At 42.2% G+C, this 24,748-nt stretch overlaps 1 protein-coding gene across 1 annotated transcript in view; it reads left to right on the plus strand.

Annotated features, from left to right (window-relative positions):
- The window catches only part of LOC146157303 (uncharacterized), a 61,914-nt gene that overhangs the window by 17,096 nt on the left and 20,070 nt on the right, over positions 1-24,748 (plus strand). Inside the window, exons 6-12 of the mRNA XM_083387449.1 lie at positions 154-2,167; positions 3,302-3,456; positions 16,083-16,207; positions 16,782-16,907; positions 20,986-21,058; positions 21,758-21,826; positions 22,222-22,293. Of these exons, the coding sequence (XP_083243575.1) occupies positions 154-2,167; positions 3,302-3,456; positions 16,083-16,207; positions 16,782-16,907; positions 20,986-21,058; positions 21,758-21,826; positions 22,222-22,293 (2,634 nt within the window). The remainder of the gene's footprint in view (positions 1-153; positions 2,168-3,301; positions 3,457-16,082; positions 16,208-16,781; positions 16,908-20,985; positions 21,059-21,757; positions 21,827-22,221; positions 22,294-24,748) is intronic.

Below are 24,748 nucleotides of genomic sequence, written 5' to 3' on the forward strand. Positions count from 1 at the left end.
GATTAATATACTCAGTGTTTTTTTGTTTTTTTTCTGTTTTCACTGAAAAGGCTCTCGGGAGTTTTACACTTGATTTCCTACAACTATAAAAATAATGATCTGTAAAATCGTGCAAAGTTACGAATAACCCATTCTCAAACTATTCATTCACAGACACTCTACACACCTCGCAAGCGCTTCACGCCACCCAGCGGGTGATGCGCGACCCCATCCAGCGCGAGGCCGAGCTCGGTGATTCCCCGGCGCCGCAGGCCCCGGCGCCGGTCCAGCCGCCGCCGCAGAGCCCGACCCAGTTCGGCAACTCCGACGAGCTAGGCTACGACACAACTTACTTACAACCCGACTGGAATAAGTTCAACAGCGGGGCCAGCAAGCCTCAATTGCCGCAGAGATCCGTCGCCTCGCCTGATCCCGCTTCAAAAGAGGTGGCACCCGCCAACAAGTGGATTGCTGACGATACGGACGCTTTCCGCGTCCGTCCCGATTTCATTCCCCCCACACACAGGTACGCCACCAGGTTCGCCAAAGACACATTCGGCCCGTACGATAACCGCGGCACCGAGAGTTTCAACAACCAGCAGGGATACCCGTACGCCACCAACTACGGCTACCGCAGGAATGCGTACGGCGTTCCGCAGCAGCCAGAACCGCAGTATCCCTTCGGAGGTCGCGGCAGCCTGTATACGGACGGGAACTCGGCCGGTTCCAGCCGGAACGCGATTCCTGAAGACCCGGCAAAGACGATGGAAGCGGCCAAAGGGAGCCAGGGCGCCGACGGCTCGCAAGAGAGAAAAACTGAAAGCGACGACTCTTCAAACCGGGAAGTGAAAGCTGCTGAAAAGGGCAGCAACGGTTTGTACCCGAACACCGATTTCTACAACGACTATATTGTACAAAGGCAGCGCAACCGGTACGACAACCAGCTGTACCAGCCCCTGCCCAACTACCCTTACAACCCGTACGATAACACGAACAACTACTACCCCAACCCCAACCTCCTACCTAACAAGGCTAAGTTACCCATTGGGGCTGACCCGTCGGCCGCCGCCGGAAATGAAGCCTCAAATGACGGCGGAACGGACCCGAATTCCCCAAAAGCGAAATCGACAGGCGATGAGAGCGTACCGTTGCAGCCCAATGCAAAGTATAGCCCTAACAGGGACGGTAGCGTTTACATGCCAGTAAGCACCGACAACCAAGGCGTGAACCAGCCAGGCGGCGTAGGCGGAACTGGAAACACTCTAGGCCAACCGAATTTCAACCCGTACAACCCAAATTCTGCTGCAGGCGCTGATTCGAGCAAATACAACCCTAACAGCCCTGGCGGAACAAATGGAATCGAACAACCCGCAGGACTGCCGAACCAATACCCACCCGTTGCACCCGACAGCCAGTATTACCCAAGAAACCCCAACCAGTTGTACCCCAACAATCAGTTATACCCCGGGCCTCAGCAGCAACCTTACAATCCATACAACCCGACCGGTGACCTAAACCGTCGCAATCCGCTCGTAGTACCGGACCGTTTCGGGGTGAATCAGGGTGATTTGGGGCTCCCGGTTGCCCCTAATGGCGTAGGGGGTGCTGGTGACACCTCTAGCAATAACCCCTACAAGAGCGAGCCGCAAGAAAACGACGTGGTCCGCCCGAAGCTAAAAGAGCCTGGTATTGACAGCGTGCAGCCGGGTGCCAAAGCACCAAAGCCAGCCGAGTCCAGTGTACAACAGGGTTTAGCGAAATCATCTTCAGATGACGTAGACGTTGAAGTCGAGCAGTCGGACCGTCCAAGATTAACTCAACAAGCGAAGAAAACCGACAGCGGACCAAATCGGCCTGAAAATCTAAACGCTGAAATGACACGGGATTCGAGCCTAACCCAACCGGGAAACCCCGGCCCAAACCGCGATGCCACTGGGCCCCAACTGATCCCGATTGGTAAATTCCCCAACTACCCTCTGCCGTACCACCCCCAACAGCAGCTCATGTCCCAAAGCTATCCGAACCCCCCAAATCCGCAGTACAACCCCTACGATAGCCAGGCGATGTTTTACAACGGAGCAGGTGGACCGCCTTACCCGCCCTACCAATACAATCTGGCCGGCAACAGGGGACTGTGGAACGCGCTCGGAGTCTATCCGAGCCGGGTACCCTATGGAACTTCACATGGGTAAGGAGAAAATATGTTTGTTTCGCTATTATCGTACGACAATATTTTTACGTTTTTCGAGTTGAGGTTTATTTCTGGGCCTAAGAAGTATCTTCCCTGTAAGTGGTTTGCCTATTTTCAATCTTGTGCACCAAACAAGTTTATTTCACTTTAAAGCTTTTCTATCCGATCGCAAAGCCCATTCGAAGTCATTGTGGCGCCAAAATATGTGTTCAAAGCGTGCAATGGTTCAACTGAATTATTTACGCCTTGTCGTTCTTGTTCGGGATGTCCGAAACATTACAATTCTTTCCGATACCAATAATCGATATTTGCGAAAAAAAGTATCGCTTTCCGATCCTATACCAAATGGCGCCGTTATAAGATTCCAAATAGTGTAGAATTTAGTTTCCTTAATTTGCCAACCTTCTATGTTCTAACAAATTTACCTTTTAACATAACATTACTGCGTTGGATCTCAAATCATGGCTGTATTTCTATATAAAATCGTTATTAGAAAAGTTATTTCAGGGTATTAGATCCAAATTTATTTTAGCAATTAGAAGTTTATAGCCGTATCCTGTTGTTAACCTAGTCTTTTTTTATAAACCGATCTTTCTAGGTAGAACCGTTGCATTTGATTGTCAATCACAGCTGAAACTCTTATGACAAACTGGTGTCGGATCGGCATCGATACCGCCCTTGTATCGGACGAGTAGAGCATTCTACCACTTGGCATCGGGTATCGGCTCCGATCCGATCTGCTATTATCGAACATCCCTACTTTGTGTAATTTTTTAATTAATATGTGGACCAAATCCAAACTTATAGGTCCTGCAGCCTTGTCCTAGGCCAGTGTTTCCCAAACCTTTATATTCTGTGGCCCAATTTTTTTCCTCAAAACAGGTCGTTGCCCATCGTTTTTCCACCTCTAGTGATAACTAGTGCATATTGATTAACAAAAGTTTTCCAATATTATAAGGATTTTTATTCTTTGATACCATTTGTCTAACAACAGATGGAGCAATGAAGCAATATTTTCAAAAATCTCCATGGCCCATTTAAAATAGTCTCATGGCCCACAGTTTAGGAACCACTGTCCTGGGCAATAGGTAACGCCTTCTTAAATTGTTTCTTTTCATTTTTCACCTTCAGATCCAACGACAACGAAACGTCGGCGAGCGAAAATCGCGACCCCCGTCTTCTGGTGCATCCCCAACTCCACAACGTCGTACCCAGCATCGTACCCCTGCACTCTTCCACCCTGTACGCCCCCGCCATGCCCCTCATCGTACCCACTTCGGACATGAGTAAGAAATGCCCGTTTTAGACCGGTTTTAGCTTAAGCTTAATTTTGTTTTGTTCAGAGTCTAATTACTATCAATTTAACTAATATGTCTTTTTGTTAATTTCAAGAAATTATTTTATGTTTTATACTTGTTGACATTCTAAATTTGAACTGATTCCAAAGTAAGAATCTTCAATTTACATTCGATTTTCTGCGATAGATTTCTTATTTAGGAAAGTGTTTCAGGAAATGGAATATAGTGTGAACAATACCCCTTCTATACTTAAGGTTGATAAGTTTTGGAATGGTTATAAGTTTGGCCGAGTTTTTTGTTGGTATGGGGCAATTCAACCTGGTTTTCTGTATTATATTCAAATGTTTGCACAATATATCAAGACGATTACGTTAAAGCTGTTAAGTAACCCCAACAGACCTTGCACATATAGAGTGTGACAGTTAAAAACTCGTCCAATAGAGATACGTTTTTTCAAGTAAGTTTTGCACAACAGCCGTAACCAGTTTGTTAGATATATTGTTTAGGTTTCTTTAGTTTTTTTCTAATACAAGTCAATATATAAACTGTTGCTACCAGGCATGGTAATATAAATCAAAAACAGCTCCTCTGGTAATTGTAATTGTAATTGTATACAAGTCAATATATTTGCTATAAAAATGTTTATTGAACGCTCAGCATACGAAACTTTAGCTATACATCAGGATTAAATAATGTTTCTTAATGAACATATAGCTTTCACTTTGTGGGTTTCTTTTGTTTTGCTGAAATAAAATAAGCCTGTACCTTGCTGGAAGCAAGTTCAGTCTTTTTCAACTTCAATATAATCAATAGCGACTACAAGTTTGATTTTACATTTCATACCTAAATTTGTCGCATAACTTCAGCCTCTAAAGAGTGCGTGTTTATCACTGGACTAATCTCAGAAATCGCCTCTCAGGTGTAAACTTCTGCACTTGACCCAATTCGGCTTCCGTCCCCCAGTAACCCAACTCCACCCCCTGACCCCTATTGTTCCCATTGTGGTCCGGACACCGGGCACGTGCTCCCCCTGTAAGAGGAAACTACTCTTATGACGTCACAAGCGTTCCGTTTGTCACGTTGCAAAGGGGGGGCGTATGACACGGCAAAGGCGCGCGCGCGCTCAATGCAAATAGATTGTTTGCCGAGGGTTTGTGGAGCGGAGCCGAAATAGAACGCCGTCTATTTTTGGGGCATATTTTGGTTGGGTTCGGAGTGTATTTTGACTCGGCGATTTTGCAAGCACGATTCGAGCAAGGGCTATAGTCTTTGTGTGTACAGAATGCCTCTTTCTCGTTTTTCAAACACTGTAGTGGTGAAAGAATGGCAAAAATGCCTTTCTGTGCGCCGAAAGGGGTTTGTACACAGCGAATAATTATGTCTTAAAATGCGTTTTGAAACTACATATGAAGTGCGAACTCATTGTTGTGTTAGTTTTTTTTTAGATTTAGACCATGATTTTTAAAATGGTAAATCATATACGTAATATGAATATCAAAGCCCATACAGAAATATGTATCATTTTGAACGTTTCTATGTTGAAAATGAATAAAGAGTTATTCGAACGTTCAAAATGATACCTATACTTCTGTGCTTTGAGGCTTTGATATTCTTATTACGTCTTACTACAAGCCCCAACCATTATGCTCCAAAGCAATTCATACATATTTGCTGAAACGGTTACAATACAAACTGCGAAACTAAAAACATATGTGATATCAAACGTTAGAAATAGAAGATTTCCTGGCAAGCTGTAACATCCTGTGCCAATTTTATCAATAATGCCACTCCGAAAAGTAGCATTGCGACTTTGAAAGAAACCCAATCTCTTCGCAAACTTCATTACACGCCGCAAAATTGGGGGTCCATGAAGGCCTAATAGAAATATTAGTATATATTTAAGAAGTAATCAATTTTTAAAAAGAGTTTAATTAAAACGATTTTGCACTGACTCCATTACACTTTCACATTTTTAAGCCGAAACAAGTAGATTTCTGAAGTCTATTTGTATTATTACAGCAATTTGTGACGTCTTTCTCAAAAAAATTGCTTGGCAACCGGTGGTCTACGCTAAGCAAAAAAAAAATTAGGGGTCCGCGGTAAAAAAAGTTTAAGAAACCCTGCTTTAGTATATGTAGAAAATAAAGATCTGTTGTTTTCACGAAAAACCTCCGAGAGATATAAGTTTAACGAGCAAAAAAACATCCGTATTTTGATATCATTCTTGCGGAACTTGCGCTTTTAACCTCTTACGAAAATCACGCGCGAGCCCTAATGCACCCCTCGGGTCGATGACGCCGCGCACGTGTCGCGTGCCGCGTGTCGCTTCCGTCGGTGTCGCGCGACGATGCGGTTGCGGAAGGCGCCACACCCAGCGACGATTACGCGACACCCGATCCTAATCCCGCCGCAGATAAAAGACAAATCGGCGGGCGCTGGCGCTTCGAAATCCCGCCGAAATCGCATCATTTACCCGATCCCAGGTATCGGCGATAATTTGAGGGCGGCCGACATCCGGTCCGCATAATGGCCTCGCTTGTTGGCGTCCTGCTGAACCGGGGGCGTCCCCCTGGCCGTGCGCAACGGGACCCGGTCGTGCGGTCCGGGCGGTCGGCGGCAACGCATAACGCGGCGCTGATAAGGCGGAGTGATTTAAAAGGTTTGGTCGGTTATCGCGTTTAAACGTGCACTGAGCGTATAGCTGCATTTTGTTTGGCAAAAGAAAACGGGCTTTCTTAGGGAGAAATTTTGAAAGAACAACGACACTTGTTTTTAAGTTGCGCTTTGACGTCATGAAAACGCCAGCCGCCGAAAGATTTATCTCACGGAAACCCGAAAATCATAACTTTATCGCAGTCGTAGGGTTTGGCTGCTATTCGGCCCACATTTACCCTCCTATATTAGCTATGACGCGGTGCATGTGAAAAATAGTGGAACTGAATCGGCCTGTTGTTGTTTTTTTGGTTTTTATTACCACGGTGGTGAAATTGCCATCGCCACTTGAAAACACACTCTCTGTGCAATCTCTTTCCCGAAAATAGTCATTACCGACACAAAGGCGATCGATTCAGGTCCAAAGCGATTTGCGCGTCACAAAAGATGTTCGATTCCACGTATTTGCTCACTCTCTGTACATAGGGGATGATTTTGAGGGCGAATATAATGGAGATGAAAATATACAGTAGGATGAGAATAATATACAGAAACTCGAAGGAGTACGTTTCTATGTTTCGCATTTTTGATATGACTATTTCCGATTAAGGTTAAGGCGTACAGTTCTCAATTTGTAAATTCCAAAGCTCAGTTCTTTGAATTTCTCTTACCTTTTCATTCTGTATAGTAGAAAACAGTTTAGTGATAGTAAAATGATTTATCAGCGGGAATTTTTAGCGATGTTTCTTTCTGCATTTATCCAACTTTTGGTCATTAACCGTCAGTCAGTCATAGTTTTTAACCCTGTTTCAGCAATTCAGCATACAGTAGGAAAGAAGGGTGCTACTGCTTTAAAAATTGAAAAGTTAAACCTTGTTTGTCGCGACGCGAGTTCAGCCGTTTGCGGTTTGGCGCTTGTCGCGGGTCGCGTGCTTCGTGCCGCGAAACTCGAGTGGGCCATTTAGACGCTTCCGCAGTCGATTACAGCCGCCTGCCTTTTGTAAAGGCGACAGGACACTTTGCGGTCTCGCACACTTTACAGACCGGTCTAGGTTACAGCACAATGCGAGTGCTGCTATTTGATTTGAAACGCGGCGTGACGAATCCAAAAACATGTTCGCCCCGATTTGTAACTGATTTCGTTACTTTTATCGAACAACATTTTTCGAAAGCTCTAGCCTGGTGTTTTTTTTAAAAGCAAATAAAATTGGCACTATATGCTTTAATAATGTTATCCGTACTAATTTTATACAGTAAAAAATATGAAATATCGCCTTTTAACTAACCGTTTATGCTTTTTTGGCAAAGAACATCTGTACTTTTCATAGCTAAGTGGGTCATGTTACAACCATTGCAGACAATTATGCCTTACAACTTAACTTAGAGTCTTAGAACATGTGCAAATCATTGCAGCTCTATCCATTGGCATAAAGATGGTGTATAGGTCCAATTGAAATGAATTTTTCTTGTTTTTGTGGTATTATTATTTGACATCCAAGTTAAGAGTGAGTAACCAAACAGGCCTAATATAATTGAAAGTCCTTGTTTTCAAACCGATTTCACTGCAAACAAACTCAGCTGGATTAAACGTATAGCGGCATACTTGGCAGCGCCAAGAGGTCTAAAGCCCAAATCCCGAACCTTGGACATCGATAAACGAAGGGTCGCACGGGATACTCCAAGGTCCGAAAGTGCCCGACGCGTCCAACTCAGGACGAATCGACCGTAACCGAACACGCGAGAAAAGCGAAATGACAGGAAGTTGGCGAAAGCGTTAAATCCAACGTCAAACAGGGCGTGTCAAAATGCACTCAGCGGGCGTCCCTCTTTCAGTAAAGAGGCCCGATAAAGACTTTTCGCGTGTTTAGCGAATTCGACAACTAAATTTTATTCGCCCATTTATGCGAGGTAATTTTAAAAGTTGAAAGCGCTTGCCAAGATAAATGGTAGAAAAATAGTGCAAAAAATATGACCAATGTTTAATTAACCCAATAGAAATGAGATTTGTTGTTTAAATTTGTAGCTTTTAAAATAACAATAAATTTTAAAATCCTAGTGTAGGTAGCTTTATAAACGTTCCAAATTAATGATGCCTATGATATTAGGCATCGTTAACTTTGATATTAATTCTACGTCTAAGCACAACATCCATCCAATAAGCTCCAAAATCATTTTGATTGTTTACCCAAAAGGTTAAAAACACGAATCATTTCTTATATTTACAATAGTTGATCAAAATAAATTAGGTTAAAAATGCGTTTCTTGTTGTTGAAAAATGGTTTGCAAAATGCAAAACAAGCGTCATCGTATATATATCATATGCCAAGAAACATCTGCGCAAATATTTGGCGAATTTTTATAGGATTTTTTAGAAAATGCAATTTCCGAAAGGTTTTCGAATCGATTTTTCTGGTCTGGTCTGATTTGAAGATTTGCACGCACAGCGAAAAAACCTACACCGACCCCGTTTAACTGCTTACGATCTATTTGCTCTGCTAACCGGGGCCTTGACTTTTATGTCGGAAGAGTAACGACCGTTATCGTTCCCTTGCTTATGCCAGCCTATCTTGACTGTCATCGCGCCCGTTTAATTTACGAGGACTGGTCCGCCCTCCGACAAACATATGGGCAACTGAGCTTACGGCTACTGTTCATCCCAAAATGGAACAACCAGGGCTGGGGCCTTAGTTTTACCGGATTATAAACTTAGTTAGGGAATTGACATAAATTGCCAATAATGCCAATAAAGTCAAATCGTGTCAATATCCGTGCAAAATTATTTCATATTTTTTAAGCTGTGTTGCATAGTTCAGCTAAAGGTCGACGCGGGCCACAATAAATAGCCAAGCGGGCCACAAGCTCCCCACCCCTGTCTTAAATGTCACAATTTAAAAGAACGCCATTGTTTTCCACGACGCGCCTTGTTCAATGATCGATGCGCAATCTTTCAGTATTGCCTTGACATTGCGTTTATCGCCGCCAAGCACACGGCCCATACCCGAAAATAGAACGCGTGCCAGAATGCCCGTGCCTTTTTAGGGGCGACGCGACAGATTTTTCACCTCTAATAGAAGACGTCATTGGCGTCGAAGGGGGGGGGGGGCTTTTGGCGGCTCCCAGTGGCGACCAATCTCACAACAACAATAAAATTTTGCGAAACGCCTTTTAAGGACCGATGTCTCGCGCCCGTATATATGCCCGGCGTCTATTTTGGTGCCAGACAAAAGTTAAAAAAATGACGATCGCGACCTCATTTGCAGATCGCTATTGGACTTGTATAGGGATTAGCGCCGTCAAATTCGCCCGAGTGGCTTTTAGGCCGGCGTCTCCGGGCTCGCTTGTCGAGTGCCCAGGCAGCATTGGCTTTACTTTTTCCCAGGGATATAGTTGAACTTACCGGCAACCTCTCTACGCTAAACTCAAAGACTGGCGGTTTGTCGCGACGCGCCCGGAGCCACTAAAACGCGCGTTTTGTGAGTTTGGAGTCGACCGCAAAAAAGAGGGGGGGAGGGGGTAGTTTACGTTGGCCCCCGCGAACGCTGTTTTAACAAATCCAGGCGCTTCCATGATGGATGATGACGGCGAAGAATTTTATTGGCAAGGTCCCAAATCTTAATGGTTTATTGGTGAACGGTTTGATGTCCACTTTGCAAAACGCTGGACTTCCTTTTTTGGTCAGGATTGCCTCTGCCTGCAAACATTTACCTTTTGAGTACTCGCCTTGCCTTTTTAAGCTCTTTTCCGCCCATGCCAAAGCACCATTGCCATTTCACGAAGCGCCAGTTCTCCATTTAAGTCATTTGGGCTTTCACTTTTCCCCGTATCTTCCATACAAAAGCTAAACCAGATAATTTAATAATTTTACATTTGCCTAAATTGTCACCCTGTACACATTTCACATAGGCTCGATTTTTTTCAGCCAAAAGCTTTTAAGTTCTTCCCCATATTTAGCCATGTTCAAAATCACTTGGTTAAATTATGGGACATATTCGTTTACGCGTATTTTCACGCCTTTACCCAGTAGGTTTACCGGGCCCTCTTAGATGTAAAAGACTGACCCAAAGTGGAGAAGGCCCAAGATGGCACAATCGGAAATATGTTGTTTATCACAACTCAAGTGTTTGGAAACAGAACATCCTACTTTTGTCAGTTTTATTGTGGAAGAGTCAACGGTTAGATGCACTCCTCGACTATATTTTTTTTTATATTTTGACTGGCGGGGCAACTTTGGTAGATTAGGTAGCGCCGTTGAAGCACGTAATACATTTTTTTTTCTTTTTAATAATGGCATTGAAAAGCCGATAAGTTCAGTTTGAGTTACTATGTGATTTTTTTTATCGATGGAATTTCCACAGCTCACATATCCACTTTGGCTGCTTTGTGTTGTCACGCGAGGTCAGTGGAAACGAGGCAAACACATTACCCACACCTCGATAATGTGCTAGGCATAGCAGCCTAATGTAACCTTAACATCAACACACGATACATACCGACCCAATATAGCCAGGCGACTGTACAGGGGGTCTCCAGGTATCTCCCTTTCCAATCTTCCCCGTCACTCTCACGCCTTTTAAACTGGGGTGTCCGGACTTTGAAGTTTGTCAACGCTTTCCCTATATACATCTATACGCTAGAGATGCGCCTTTTAATGCCGCCGTGCTTCCCTATAATACAGTGTTTGTAAACTTTAACCGTCCCCCAAACGAGACCACATGCGTCGACCGCCGAGTTTATCTAAGGGCCCCCTTTCAGCGTTGGAACGCGGCCAGCGTTATTCCAACGCGCCTAGTTGTTTGCACTGCTGTATAGGCGGCCTGGTCAGCGTCAAAGGAGCACCAGGGACCGATTCCCCGATTTTCCCTGCGTTTGCATTACACAAGCCGGTATGGTTGGAATGCTTGTTTGACATGCTCAAGCCAGGACAAGCCGCTGTTTATCTGCGATGGATTTGCGCCAAAACCAACGTGTCGGAAGTTTTATGATGTAGTGGCTTTTCCTTTTGGTGATATTAAAAGGCAAAGATTTCAAATCGCGTTTTCTGTGTATAAAGTAAGTTATTCTGTAGTTTTAATACCAACACCATTGTTTTTTTAACACAATAATTTGGCAACTTGATTGTTTCTCGAACCAACGTAATTATCATTAAATTGCGTTAAACAAAGCTTTAAAACTTCACTTTTTTCAAAAATTGCAAGCACCCCCTTCACCCCAGAGAACCGGAGATACGATTTTTCCAAGGTTTTTGTGACGCGCTAAAAATGTTTGCAACTATAAGTGGATCCGAAATCGTATTTTTGTGTTTTGAAATTAGTAAAAGTAGTCCCCTGTCAATACGGCAGAATTTGCACGACACAAGGCTTTAAATTCCAAAAGTAGCCTATACTTTGAAGTTCTGAAAAGCGGATTGGCCAAAATTTGGTAACACAAAATCAAGGGTTTTGTTCACGTCAGAGATTTATCGTCTACCACTCTACAAATGTTTTTAACTTTATCCAGTCGCATTCCGCGCATATTAGGCCTACTAATCGTCGAAAACCTTTTGTAGAACTTCTACCCTTTGCTAATACCGCCCACCTATAACACACAAGAAAGGGTCCCTACGCCAGCAGCATCAAGACAAAGCAACGCGATTTACCATCCCCTTCCCCCTCGTTCCATGTGTGTCTGTCTTCCGACTGCGTGTTTGCGACTTTGGCGACACGTCACAGTCAATATTGACCGCCTTACGCTGCGTCCGTGTCGTCACAACAGAGGCCTTGTTACGTCAACACACGACCGTGATTTTCTCGTGGCCGCCGCCGCTTCGCACGGGCGTGTCCAACGCTCGTTAAATTGACCCAGAGACGACGCGTGTAATTTTCGCCAGACTGTGTGCTGGCTTCTGATTCACTGACTTGGTTTTATTCGGTTCAACCCGTTTGACTCTCGTTAACGGTTTCCTTGGACGATGTATTAACAGCGCTTGTTATAACCGTAAGGCAAGTTGTAGACTCTCATTCCAGTTGAAATCGATTGTTTTCGAGGCATGGCTGTTGTGATGAGGTTTAGCTGATTTTCTAAGTGAAATAATCCCCCGTCGATTAAAATATCAAAAAAATATTTTAAAGTTGACTGAAATGGCTTTTATTGCATGTAAACGAGTCAAAATGTCCGTTCAGCGACATTACGAACCGAAAGTTAACAAATATATTCTTTCGTTGTACGTTTTTTGCTGCGATCACCGCGTATAACATCTCCGTCTATTTTAGACCGCCTCCTTTTCAAATTCGTGAAATCGCAAAAATCCCAGCCCCTCAAACCAGCAATCGACTAACGATTTATTTTCCTTGGCCCGGGGGCCGCCAGGAGGGTCTCTCGCGTTACATCCCTTGAACAAACAGATGTCCCGCCAACGCCGAACCTTGCTTGTGGCATGTTGATACTAAACACCGCTACAAGCCTAATCCCCGTTGGGTCACTGAGAACTGTCGATCACTGTGTAGCGCATCAAACGAAAAAACGCGATTTCTTCGCACCACAGCTAAACGAGGGAACATTGCACGCTAATTGGAACTGGTTTTAGCAAAACGACTACCGTTATGGGAATGTGCTAAAAAGTACGATTTACCGGCAGCGCTTTGCCTAAAATTTAGAAGCGCATAACCCCTAGAATCTAGATACATTAAAAAGTCATTTCGGATACTAATTTCGGATTTATCAAGTGGGAAAATATACCAGGCATACGGTGATTGATCTATGAATAATATAAAATAATCAAAACAGAACCGAAAAGGGTATACAGTTCTGCAACTGATTATGCATTTTGCGTAACTGTAATAGTATACACTTCTTTTTTTAATAAACTTAGATTATTTCTATACCCTTCGTGGTCTTACGACATGGATAAAAGATTAACAGCTGGCAGTGTTGGAACAGGCTGAGATCCGAATATTAAAAATAAAATGAATATGAACATTATTATTTTAACAACATTGTGAAAAAGTTTCGAGCACTTAGTTCACGGCATGTCAAAGGAAATTAAACAAAATGGAACACTTCGCTGATGTTTTCTGCTGTTTGGTTTTGCGGTGACGGTTTCAATCCAGCGTGAAATGGAATGCGAACGACATCAAGTGAATTATACAGGAACTTTCTCCGGCTAAATGTCCCTGAGATACCAGAACGGCGGCGAACCGCAGCCGTTGCATTCAGTAACAAACAGGTCTGTTATTTTTAGCGGCAAGGCCCACACGCGACTTAAAACGAAGCAAGCGCCAACCTTTAGGTATAGGCGTTCAAACTGCGCGAAAAATGCCTCGGTTTACCTAACGTGTAAATAAGGGGTCACTTTCTCTAAATTCGGGCGAATTTCTTTCCCGGGCGTCACCGAAATCGCACAAACGCCCCCTTGTGAAACGGTTCCCACACTTTTGGCGGAACCCCAAGCCTCCCTTTTTACCCCGCTCTCTAAACCCCCACATCAGAGGGGCCTATAATCTGACTAAACACCCCGGGGCAGCGCCTGCTTTAATTTGCAGCGCTTGGCTTGGTGCAGAAATTTTACAGCATCCAGTTAATCTTCAAGTTCAAACAGTTCGTTAATTATTATAATCCGTACATAAGTTCAAAACAGCCAGTTGTTGCGATAGCCCACTTATGTTATATGACCTATAAGTGAATTCAGTTTGTTGTATTTAATACAAAAAATACAAATAAAATTAAAAAAGCTAGGCGTGCGTCTGACACTGTGAGTTTTATGCCGTATCCAATGCTAGGTCGCCAAATGGTGCGTTTTTTTCAGAGAAGGTGCAATTTCCACGTCGATTCGCCCGTTCTACATTAAACACTTCAATCAAACGTGACACTTAGGAAGCCATATTGATTCAAAAGACGATTTAGTTCAAACTCTAAAGTCTAAATCATTTACGCTGTCCATCACTGTGAAACCAAGCTCCCTAATTTGGTTATTAGGTTTCCGAAAAAGCAACTAGAAATTAAGATGTGTCAATCATGGCTAAACGGGAACTATACGTGCTGAGAAACACACCCTTTCGTGCAAAGGGGTGTCTCTTAAATCGCATGTCACCCCCACAAGGCGATCGCGTTAAACTGTCATCCTTCACCCCTTTACCCGTCCCCATCAAAACTCACTCCCCCATTAGCCCCCAATAAGACGGAAACCGCCGCTGGGGCGCTAAAAACCGGGGGCCGAAACCCCTGACATTCAGAAAGCTCTTCTACTCGGTCTTTGCCCGCCAACGAAGAGAGTTGTTCCAGACGTTTTCAGTCGTCGAAGATTTGCGGAGGGCTTAAGGCCGTGATCGCCTGTCGTTCAGACTCTATCAAGTACCCCTCGCCATCACCTGTCGCTCTTAAATTGCGCAACGTCAAGTTTTCGGCCCCAGCCGCGATGTTTGTGACGTCATAGCCTCTCGCGTGATGCCCGACGCATTTTTGCGGAGGTTTTCGCTGTCACTTTGGGTTGATTTTGTTGTTCGGCGAAATTCTCAGGGGATTATTGCCCGTTTTCTTTACACAGCGGTTTACGGCGCTAAAACGCGATGCTTTTGGAGTTAACGACCTGTTTGCGTAATCGGCGGGGTTTCGAGGCGCGAATCCCCGCCGATTTTTCGAGTCGACCGCCCGCATTGCGCTGCATAAACGGACCGCGGATCTTTTAACGAATGACTGTGCAGGTTTATGCAGATAGCTGCATCGCGTGCAGAATTCCGGGCCTGTCTTCGTCCGATACACAAAGCAGATGCCTTCGAACCGCCTTTGCTTAACTGACCCGAACTTCACACCGTCTCAAACGCTCCGTAAGCCTCTCGTAAACGCAAGGTAGCGTCGGTCGCTGTGCGCCTAAGCGCGATGCTGCAGCTCTGGTTTCCGAGCCTCCTCGGGCCTATCTTAATTGGCACTTAGCACTCGGAGCGGGCAAAGTGACAACTGTGACACCCCGGGCCGGACACAACGAGCTTGATGCGATTTCCATTCACTTTCACTGCTTACATGATTGTCTGTTTGGACGCACGACCCGCTCAGTTGGAGTTCGCTTAGGTTCGGCAGCGTGTTGTTAATCTTGCTGCTGTTATGCATGCAGCTGAGGTACAAATCGTGCTCGGAGATATTAGCTATGTATAAATTAAAAATTAAAATTCTGGTTGCAGTTTTGAAAGACTAACTGTGATAAGTGAAATTGAAGTTTTGATTATAAAATTAAGAGCTGATAAAGCACGGTTGGGCAAAACCTAGCGTTTCTTTTTTTAAATTGCCACTTGATTTTCCAAATTATGCTTTAGGTGTACGTGTCCTGTCGCTTTATTGGTGGTTAGATAATTCGTGTCTTATGTATGTCGTTGTTGCATTTTCTTGAGTGTAGTTCTTATCGGTCTTCGATGTATTAAAACTTGAGTTTGCTTAAAACTACGAGTGTTTTACTTTTTACGGTTTTTCCAGTATTATATAATTACCCCCTTCACTAGATTAGTACTATCCAATCAGGGTAGCTTTGTAGCCGTTGATTAAAAGTTGAAGGTTCACACAAGGATTATTCATCTTCTTTCGTATTACAAAAAAGCAGGATGAATCTTCCGATTGGTTTATTCTTTCTGCTCTTTATCTTACCAATGGCATTTGCACGTTTTCCAGGTGACTTTTGAATTTGTGCAGAAGATATAGCCAAAATTGTTTTCTTTTTTATGCATTGAAGGCGTTTTGTGATTAAGCAGGTGTATTGCATCTGATTTACAAGACTAACTAAAAATGCTTTTTTGAACCATAATATAGAAAAATTTGTAGGAGATTGTAAACACAAGTATTTATTGTTTAAAGCGTTTGCAGTTGCATGTATATATAGATGCATTAAGCAGTGTAGATAACTCTATACTGCAAAGTCCTCTTTGAATTTACAGCGGTGGTTAAACCACTGTACGGAGCTAATAAGGTTATATAGTAGCTAACGAATTGGTCTTTGCTTTCAGCGAGCTTCGAGAACGTTCTTTCGGCTTGCTGCGTCGAAGGAAAGAAGTGGATCTTACAGCACGATTCCTGCACCGGTATTCCTGTCACCGTGGAGACCTACGGACAGATTTGCGCAGTTGCACAGGTCGGTTGAACGCTTATCGTTTTTTTTTTTTGAACTTATTAAAACAAAGTTGGGTAAAAAAAGTGTGACGTAGTAGCAACAAGGATTGGGTTAAAGTTGAACTCGTGCGCTTGGATTATTGTTTCACTCGCGTTCCGAGCTCTTACAAAGTTTTTCGTGATTGGTCCGAGTGAAAAGCGGCGGACGAGATTGCACAAGGGCGTGAGTTCGAGTCTCACTAAAGCACAGTTGCGAGTAAAAACAGACATAAGTAAATTCTTACAAATAGACATTTTTTGAATAGTTGCTCTAATCACCACACCTGATATATTTATTTGACGCAAAATGATATACTATTAATCAAAAACAGACTAAAAAAACTGATCTCAAAGTTATGATTTGGAAGTTGGAGTCGGCATTTACTATTTTTTCGTTTGTTTTTCTTTTTGTAAACATAAATACGCCTAACAGATGAAAAAAATCATACCCACTGGCTACTATAGTCAAGCTTAATGAGCAACATTTCTTAGCAATGCTTGAATCATTTCCAATAGTCCTTGCAGCGTCTCTTAATCCTACAACTTTGCTTTCGCAGGAGAAATGCTGTATGCAGGCGATGAACGAGGAAAGTTGCCAGCTGGGAATCGAGACCGCACGAAGCATGGCCGCATGCGAAGTACAGCCAAACCTCAACGGACAATGTGAAACTGAGGGATTTAAGGTAAGCTATTGCGGTTTGAATATTTCAAGTCTTTTGTTTAAGGTAAGATATTGCGGTTTGAATATTTTCAAGTGTTTGTACTGGTCCAATCGACTGCAGTCCTGATGTTTATTGATTTAACCGCGAAAGAGACGTGCATTTTGGTTTGGTGGCTTTAAATTTTGTTATGATTGGATTTTTGGTTTAGGAATCAAGTTATAACAGTCATTCAAAAATGGAATAACATCACAGTCCTGATGTTCATAGACCAAAGCGCCAAAGGAGTGTTAATTTGGCGGGTTAAAACATTTTAAAATTGGGAATTTTGGTTTTGCAATCAAATTATGTTTAGATGTTGAAAATCAATAAGAGATATTCTAAACGTTGAATTGTTGCCTACTTCTGTATGGGCTTTAGGTGCCACTAAAACCCATTTGTTTTCAACCAATATGCCCCAAGGTTATGTATTCATTTGGATGATAAGAAGATTTATTTATTTAAACTCTATAATTTTACGAAACATTTCACATTATTGGTGGTAAGCAGAGTAAAAGACTTGAATTATTTCTCTTTGAAAATAAAAAAGACCATACACAACTAGGTCTAGGTGTTATAACACGCGAAAATATATGAAGGTTTAATATATAAAAAAAATTAAAAAAAAAATCACCTGCGTTTCGCTCTAACCGCGTCCTTATACACTTGCCAAAATAACGCGAAGGCACTAAAATGAATAAATTAAGCCGGACGCCATTTATGTCCAATCGCCTTTGACGCGGCGCTAAACGTCCCATTGCTAATCCTATTGCTCTTTTGCCGTTTAATCTCGACCGAAGCCGCAACATTAAACGCCTTGGGATAATCCAGTCGACGGCTTGTTTTCTGTCGCGCGATCCATTAACCCGCCGCTGTGTTTCGTCACAATGCTGTCATTGTGACGTAAGCGGTGCGTGTGACGAACCGGCGATTAGCCAGGGTCTGCTTCTGTTGTTGGTGGGCGCCTGTGTTGTCTGAGAAACAACCGGATGTTTTTGCGACGCCCTGGAAAGACTTGGACAACTAGATAGTTCTACAGTTTTTTAATTCAGTGAATTAGAGCGAAATGCGACTAATTCTAACTTTCAACTAATTTGTGAATTGAATTGCTTGTGCGCTCTAATTCTACTTGCAATCTAATTCGGATTTTACCAAAATGTTAATTTGTCCAGCTTGTTTTTTTAGTTTCTCATTCAAAACAAATAATATGAAATAGAACTCTTTTGGTTTGGTTGGTCTGAAAAGCATATGTTATGCTAAAAGTCATACAAATTAGCACACACATATTTACCATTCACATTCTTATTGGAATAATTCGCGATTTTAATGAAATTGATTGTTAATTGAACGTATTCTAGTTCAAATTCGTTTTTTTAGGAATTCGGTAATTTTAATTCTAATCTAACTTGCGAAAATTCAAAATGATTTAATTCTAATCTAATTTTAAACAGCTTAAATAAATCTAGTTGTCCAAGTCTGCGGTCTGTTGCATTTCTTTGGCCACATTTGTTTCTCCTCGCGTTTGGATCGCTCGCCAAACTGTGCCTATCGTTGTTCGCCGCTGTTATGCGGTGTTTACCGGAAGCGGCCGTGCGCTTTCGGAGGCCATTTTTGGTCTGTTTATGTTTACGCACGTTTGAATGGCCTTATAGAGGAATTAGTCATGCCTCTGTTGATTTCGGAACTACTATATATAAATATTTACCTTAGATTAACATGTTTGATTGTGATTGTTTTGGGACAATTAGCCACGTGAATGTGCTGTTGTGAAAGCCCATTTTTGTTTGAATTTGTTTACATTTAAGGTTTAATTCGCCCCCCCCCCCCCCCCCCAATCCGGAAACTTAGAGTAATTTGTGTGGTCATTGTTGTCGCTACGCATATTAAGTTAAAAACAAAACGTTTTAAAAGTTTTCACGGCATCTTTGTGATATCGTCAAGCCGCTTTTTCTGAAAGCAATACGAATGTCAAAATCCATGTGTTATCTGCATAATATTTATTCTCGAATAAAATTCTTGATTGTCATGCTTCACTTGCGTCGCCTATACAAGCGTTACGCCGCAGTTTAGCGTGGATTTAGCCAACAGCTGCGTTTTGGGGCGTATATATGTTACGCTCCCATCAGGCAAACACAACTTTCGCTTATCGCAAGCGCGATCTCGCCAAAGGAAGCGTGAATGAGATTCGCTTGTCAGCAGTTCCCACCCGCCCCTAATTAATCACTGCCAAGCGTTTAGCTTTTTCCATTTGAAATATCGAGAAACCGTGGCCTATACGTGACATATGGGTAGTCCGTTTTTTAAAAAAAGGCGGTGAAATATCATATTTCTGTCAAATGATGGTCAACGGCGCTTACCTACCCACATAAACGGTAACAAAACTTTCGCAATCAAATCCTGATGGATTGTCAGAAAGCAGCTCGAATCGCCTATACGTGTCTTATAGAATATCACCTTGAAAAGCGTCATAACTTGATTCCCCAGTCAAGTGATGGTCATCCGTGATTTGCTATCCAAATATCAGCAGTATGTCAAACTCACCACCCTAAGTATATGAAGGACCCTCTAAAAGTTTAGAGTCTAAACTAAATTAACGAGCTCAAAATTAGGGAGAAATATTTTTTTGGCTGTTTTTCCTCGTCGGTTGTTGCTTATTTTAGAAATAAGAACCCTACTTAGTTTATGTAAATAACTCAAGAAATGTGCGCGGTATGCCGGGTCAATTTAGGCCAACTTAACAGATTTTGGCCATTTCCTGTCTAGAGTTTACTTAAATTTACTTGAGTTTTCAAAAAAATATTCAAAACATTTCTTTCATATACGTTTTGGAAGGTTTACACGGTGGCTCATCAAAAACCTATTTTTTCTTTAATTCTTTTTTAATTTTTTCCTGCGTTTAAAACAAACCCCTTTCTGTCGAACGTAATCCAATCTCATTAAGTTCGCTTCCAAACGCTTTGATTTATAAGCAAAAACCGGCTTATCGCTAGTTTGTCAACCAACCACATGAACAAATGCCCGACGTGAGCGTATTAGCGAGACAAGGCGGCGAGCTAATGGCCCGGTGTGTAGAAGACACGTTATGTAAATAAGCAAGGCATAAACAATCGAGCTTCGTTTCCCCGACACGCCGACAGTTTAACGGCACTAAGCAAGAACGATTGACCCCCCCGGGTCCCCTAAACGGCTGCGCGGTCACCCAGGGTCCCCCTTTTAACCCCAGACCCGCACAAAGCCATCAGTCACCCATGGGACCCTAAAGTTTGACGGGTTTCAAAGCCGGCGTGACCGTTTTGAGTTCTCTGCGTCAAGCATGGTAGGTTTAAGCTGACCCTCCTGTGATAATTACCAGGGACGAAACAATAACAACCCTCAGAGTTGAGTGCTTGTTTTTTTTTCGGTCTTGTTGTTCTCTCAGCTAATGGCTTTCCTCTGCAAACAAGACGCTTGATTACTTTGTTGTTCTTTGGATTTTGAAGAGGTCCTTGTTCGCATTAAAATTTGCAAAGTACCAAGGGAGTCTAATTTTGTTTGGGAACAATAGTTGCTTGTTGATTATGATCGATAGTTTTGTCATTTTTTTAAACTGTTTAACGAAAGCGGCGTACCTCGACCACTATATGAGTTAGACGTGGGAGTTTTTCGGGGTTCCGCTGGTGTTTTTAATGTAAATAAATAGTGTTTTGTTGTTTTCGCCCGATTATCTGTATAAACCTGTGTAATTTGGCATCATATAAAAAACACAATCAAATTTTTAATTTTTTTGGTTTGAAATTAAACCTTGTCAGGCACAAAAACGAAAATGCATCAATGAAACACTCTTTTTTATTAAATTGTAAGGAAATTATTGCCTTACTATATATTTATTGTTGTGATAGGATTCGAATAAAACATTCAATAAATTATTTTCAACATACTCTTATTATAAACATTGCACCACGAAATGCAAAATAACTTGAAAATATTAGAGTTATCTAATAATGTTTATCGAAGTCCATTATGTGTTAGTGTTATCTGTTGTACACCAGAATATGGGTAATAAACATTTTGTTTGCATTTTCAGCCGTGCTGTGATTGCTGTGCCCTTGGACTCAAGGCGTTTGGACTTTCTCTCAGCTGCAACATGCAAATTCTAGGTAAGCAAAAACCGCCTCTATTCCGCTTTGTTGATCGTTCTATAAATACGTTAAAACACGCGACAATCAAAAAGGTTTGCCTTGAGTTTACTGGGTTATAATGTCAACCGGCGGTCTGCATAAAGCAAAACTTTAAAAATAATGCTTTAAAACGGTACAATAGTCTACCGGAGAAAGCCAATTGAACCTTATTAACCCCACAGGTCCCTGGACATTTGCGGTGTTGACGTTTCTTACAATTTTCCAGGGGTCACGCGAAGGTTACAATTTTCCGGGGTCAACTTAAGTTTAAATCTAGGTCAATCGGTCATTTTTGTAACATAGCATTATCGCCAAACGGTTTTTAAGGGGCTGTTGACCTTTCTGGTGCGTTATACCGTATCCATCTACTGCAAGTTTTGCAGTTGTAGTTTGCTGCACGCGATATAATGGATCGCAAAAGGGTTATGGAATAAAAGTACAGCTGGTCGTTTAAATGGACTGTTGACCTTTTTGATGTACAATATCGATTTAAAATCCAATATACTGCAGAGATGTGGCGCCAATGTCAATCGTATGACTTAAAAAATATTTTTTTATCGCTTTACATTTATGAACTCAGCACCACTAAAAGAAAATTTTTCTTAACGCGAAAAAAATATACTACTTTTAAAGCCAATTAAGATTTCTATGCGTTACGATCCTAACCTTTTTTGGCAGGCGAAGCTTGCAACAGAGCTTACTCGGAATGCTGTCGTAAAGGAATGCTGATAAACGGCGACGGACAAGGTAGGTGCTTTATAAACGCTGCGAATACTGTATCCAGAAAATCGTATAACTCGTAATATTCATCAAAGACCATATTGTTTCCACGCAGAGATTTTAGACTCGTAAAGCAAATCTGGATCTCTATAAATACATCTATTGTTATATGTAAACTTTTGGGTTTGTTCAGTTTTGTGTTAAGTTTTCGTTTTTATAGCCATTTCTTTCGTATGTTTTCTTTAAAAAAAGTGATTTTAACCTGTTTTGTCTTCAATCTGAATTGCCGCACAAATTAAAATCTGATTTAACTAACTAACATCAATACATGAATCGTGTTAAAACGCTGTACAATACAACCTCTATTCCTTTTATCCGCGCAAAACCACTCTATTTTCTTCAAAGTTTGTCCTTTGTTGCAGGGAGTCAAAGTATTCCTCTACTGAGGCCATCCGCTTCATCACCGACTCTTGCAAGCACGACTCAAATCAACGGTAAGTGCACTCAGCTTATAGCTCCATATCACTTAGGAATTTAATGGACCACGAGTTCTAAAATTGGCCAATACTAGTCAAATCAGAAAATTTTAGTGGCTGTAAATTGCATTTGAAAAACAAGATGCGTTTTCCTTAGTGCGCGCAAAGTGCACCGACTTTTATCGCACATCAAAACAATGCGCTTCAGGAAAAAATCATGGCTAAAAACTTTTACGGGAAACGTGAAAACCACTTTACCCAACTAAAATTGCATTTGGTTTGCTTGGCAGTACGAAAGCTCAAAGATATAGTGCCTTAAGTGCGTTGCGGGTGTTGTCAAGATTTTAACTGCGAAAATCGAAAAATTAGGCACTTGCGTCACGGCTATCTTTGTAATTCGGCCCCGAATCTCGACGGCCATGACCGCGCTAGGAATTTTATCGCGCCTAGTTCGACGCCGGCCCGAAGCGCCGGAACCCAACGGGAATTCGGCAAAAACACGGTCGGCGTGCGTTTTCAGTCGTGTTTTCGGGTTTGAAAAAGCACCCCTGGCGCGCCATTCGCCACCAACCAGGCCCCTATAAGCACAGCTGGCGAATTCGTTACAGTTCGAAGCCGCTGATTCATCATTCAAGCTTAAAGGCATGGCCGGAATTTGAAACACGCAAGTCGACAATGGCCGTTGTCAACGCAACAATGGGCTGTGATGCCATAATCACTTCTTTGTGCAGTCGAAAATTTTCGAACCTAAATTGGTGCGTTTAACACCTATATATGGCAGTCGCCCAGACTAGTTCCGTTTACAAAGCCGTCCTTTGATTGGGGCCTCGGGTCATGTACCCGTGGGGCACATAAAGGACCACTGATTGGGGTATCCAATTAAGCTGTCCAGCCCAGTTTACCACCGCCCTGTCGATCACAATGGTAAAACAACATCACGGCTATCTAATTACTGTGGCTGATTCTCCTTGTCCGAATACAAAGATAAAATTTCAAGGGTTTACTCGCCCAAAGCCCATTGTCCACTCGCCCAAAAATAACCTTGAGGTCATTTTCGGTTGACCGGGTTAGTCAGTGACCCGATAAGGTACCTCGTTCAGCCCAACACCGAAAGTGTTTTGTTTTTTCTTCACTTAAAAGTTCTCTTCAAAATGAACTATCACGCCTGACTGTTTATTTTAGCGTTCACTCTCCCACCCAATTTATCAAAAATATTTGGAAATAGCAAGATATCCGATATTTTGTGTTGAATTATGATCTTGATACCTGATATGTTTGGGAAAAAGTACGGTCGTATGATTTGATCCATTGTTTTTACAACACCTTCATTGCCAAGGTTAATGATTTGAAAAATGTATAAAATTAATTCACACAAGGTTAATACCAAATTTGGAAACTTGCCTTGAATTTAGGAATTTAGTAAGTGTCAATTGTATTTATAACAAATAACGCTCCATGTAGAAATCACTCTGTTGCCGATATAATCGTGGATGAATTCCTATATTAAACTTCCATCTGTTCTATACCATTCTAGAATCTAATCAGCGCCGATACTGACACCTGGCATCAGTTATTGGTTCCAATCCAAAATTTTCGTACATCTAAAAGACACACTTTGATTTATTTATACTTGCACTGTTGACATACGGTCAGTGATGCGCTGGCAGCAGCTGTTGAGTTCCAGCTATAAATGCCTCTTGGGTCAAGTCTTGCCCATCGCGCGATGCAGCGAACATATAGAAGGACGACAATGGTCGCATTGTGACGTCGGGAAATTGCTACGTCAAATTTGGCGCAGTGCCAAGGCGCGTTATTTAATTGCGGAACGCTGCCAACTTCTCGCAATTAAAGATGCTAATTTTAAGAAATTAAATCAATCTGAAGCAAATTTAACCAATAAAAAACTCATCACAAAACTATAATAAATTAAAGGAATGGGTTTGAATGTAAATGCCAATTTACATAAAAGAGTTAAAAGGCTTATAATATGTAAAACGCCACCGCATTTTTAACAATAAAAAAAAAAAAAAAAAAATGAGTCATTATCGCGGCTACATGTAAACTGCCAAATACAAGCCAGATTGTTTTTCCGGGCTGATACAAAAGTAACCTCATCGCCGAATGCCCCGTTTGTTTTCTTTTGCCTCGCCGGGAAAAACATTTGCGACCCGACGACCTTATTACGTCACAATCGTGTTTCGCGCGCTGTCGCCGGGCGCGAGTACATCCTGAACGAGTCCGGACCGATGACATCACCGCTCGATTGTTTGCCGTCATAAAGGTCGCATTGTTACGCGGCAAAGAACAAAAGTGGCAGCTGACCCGAAGGCTGACCGAATTGCGCCAATGAAAAAATCCTGGATTATTGTTGTTTTCTTGAAAAGCATTAGATCATTGATAAGAATGGGAAAAACATAGCGTCGATTATTCATGATTTCTCCTATTAGATCACTGGTAAAAATGGGATGTTTTT

The sequence above is a fragment of the Ascidiella aspersa genome, chromosome 4 (assembly GCF_963924565.1).
Source record: "Ascidiella aspersa chromosome 4, kaAscAspe10.2, whole genome shotgun sequence".
NCBI lineage: Eukaryota > Metazoa > Chordata > Ascidiacea > Phlebobranchia > Ascidiidae > Ascidiella > Ascidiella aspersa.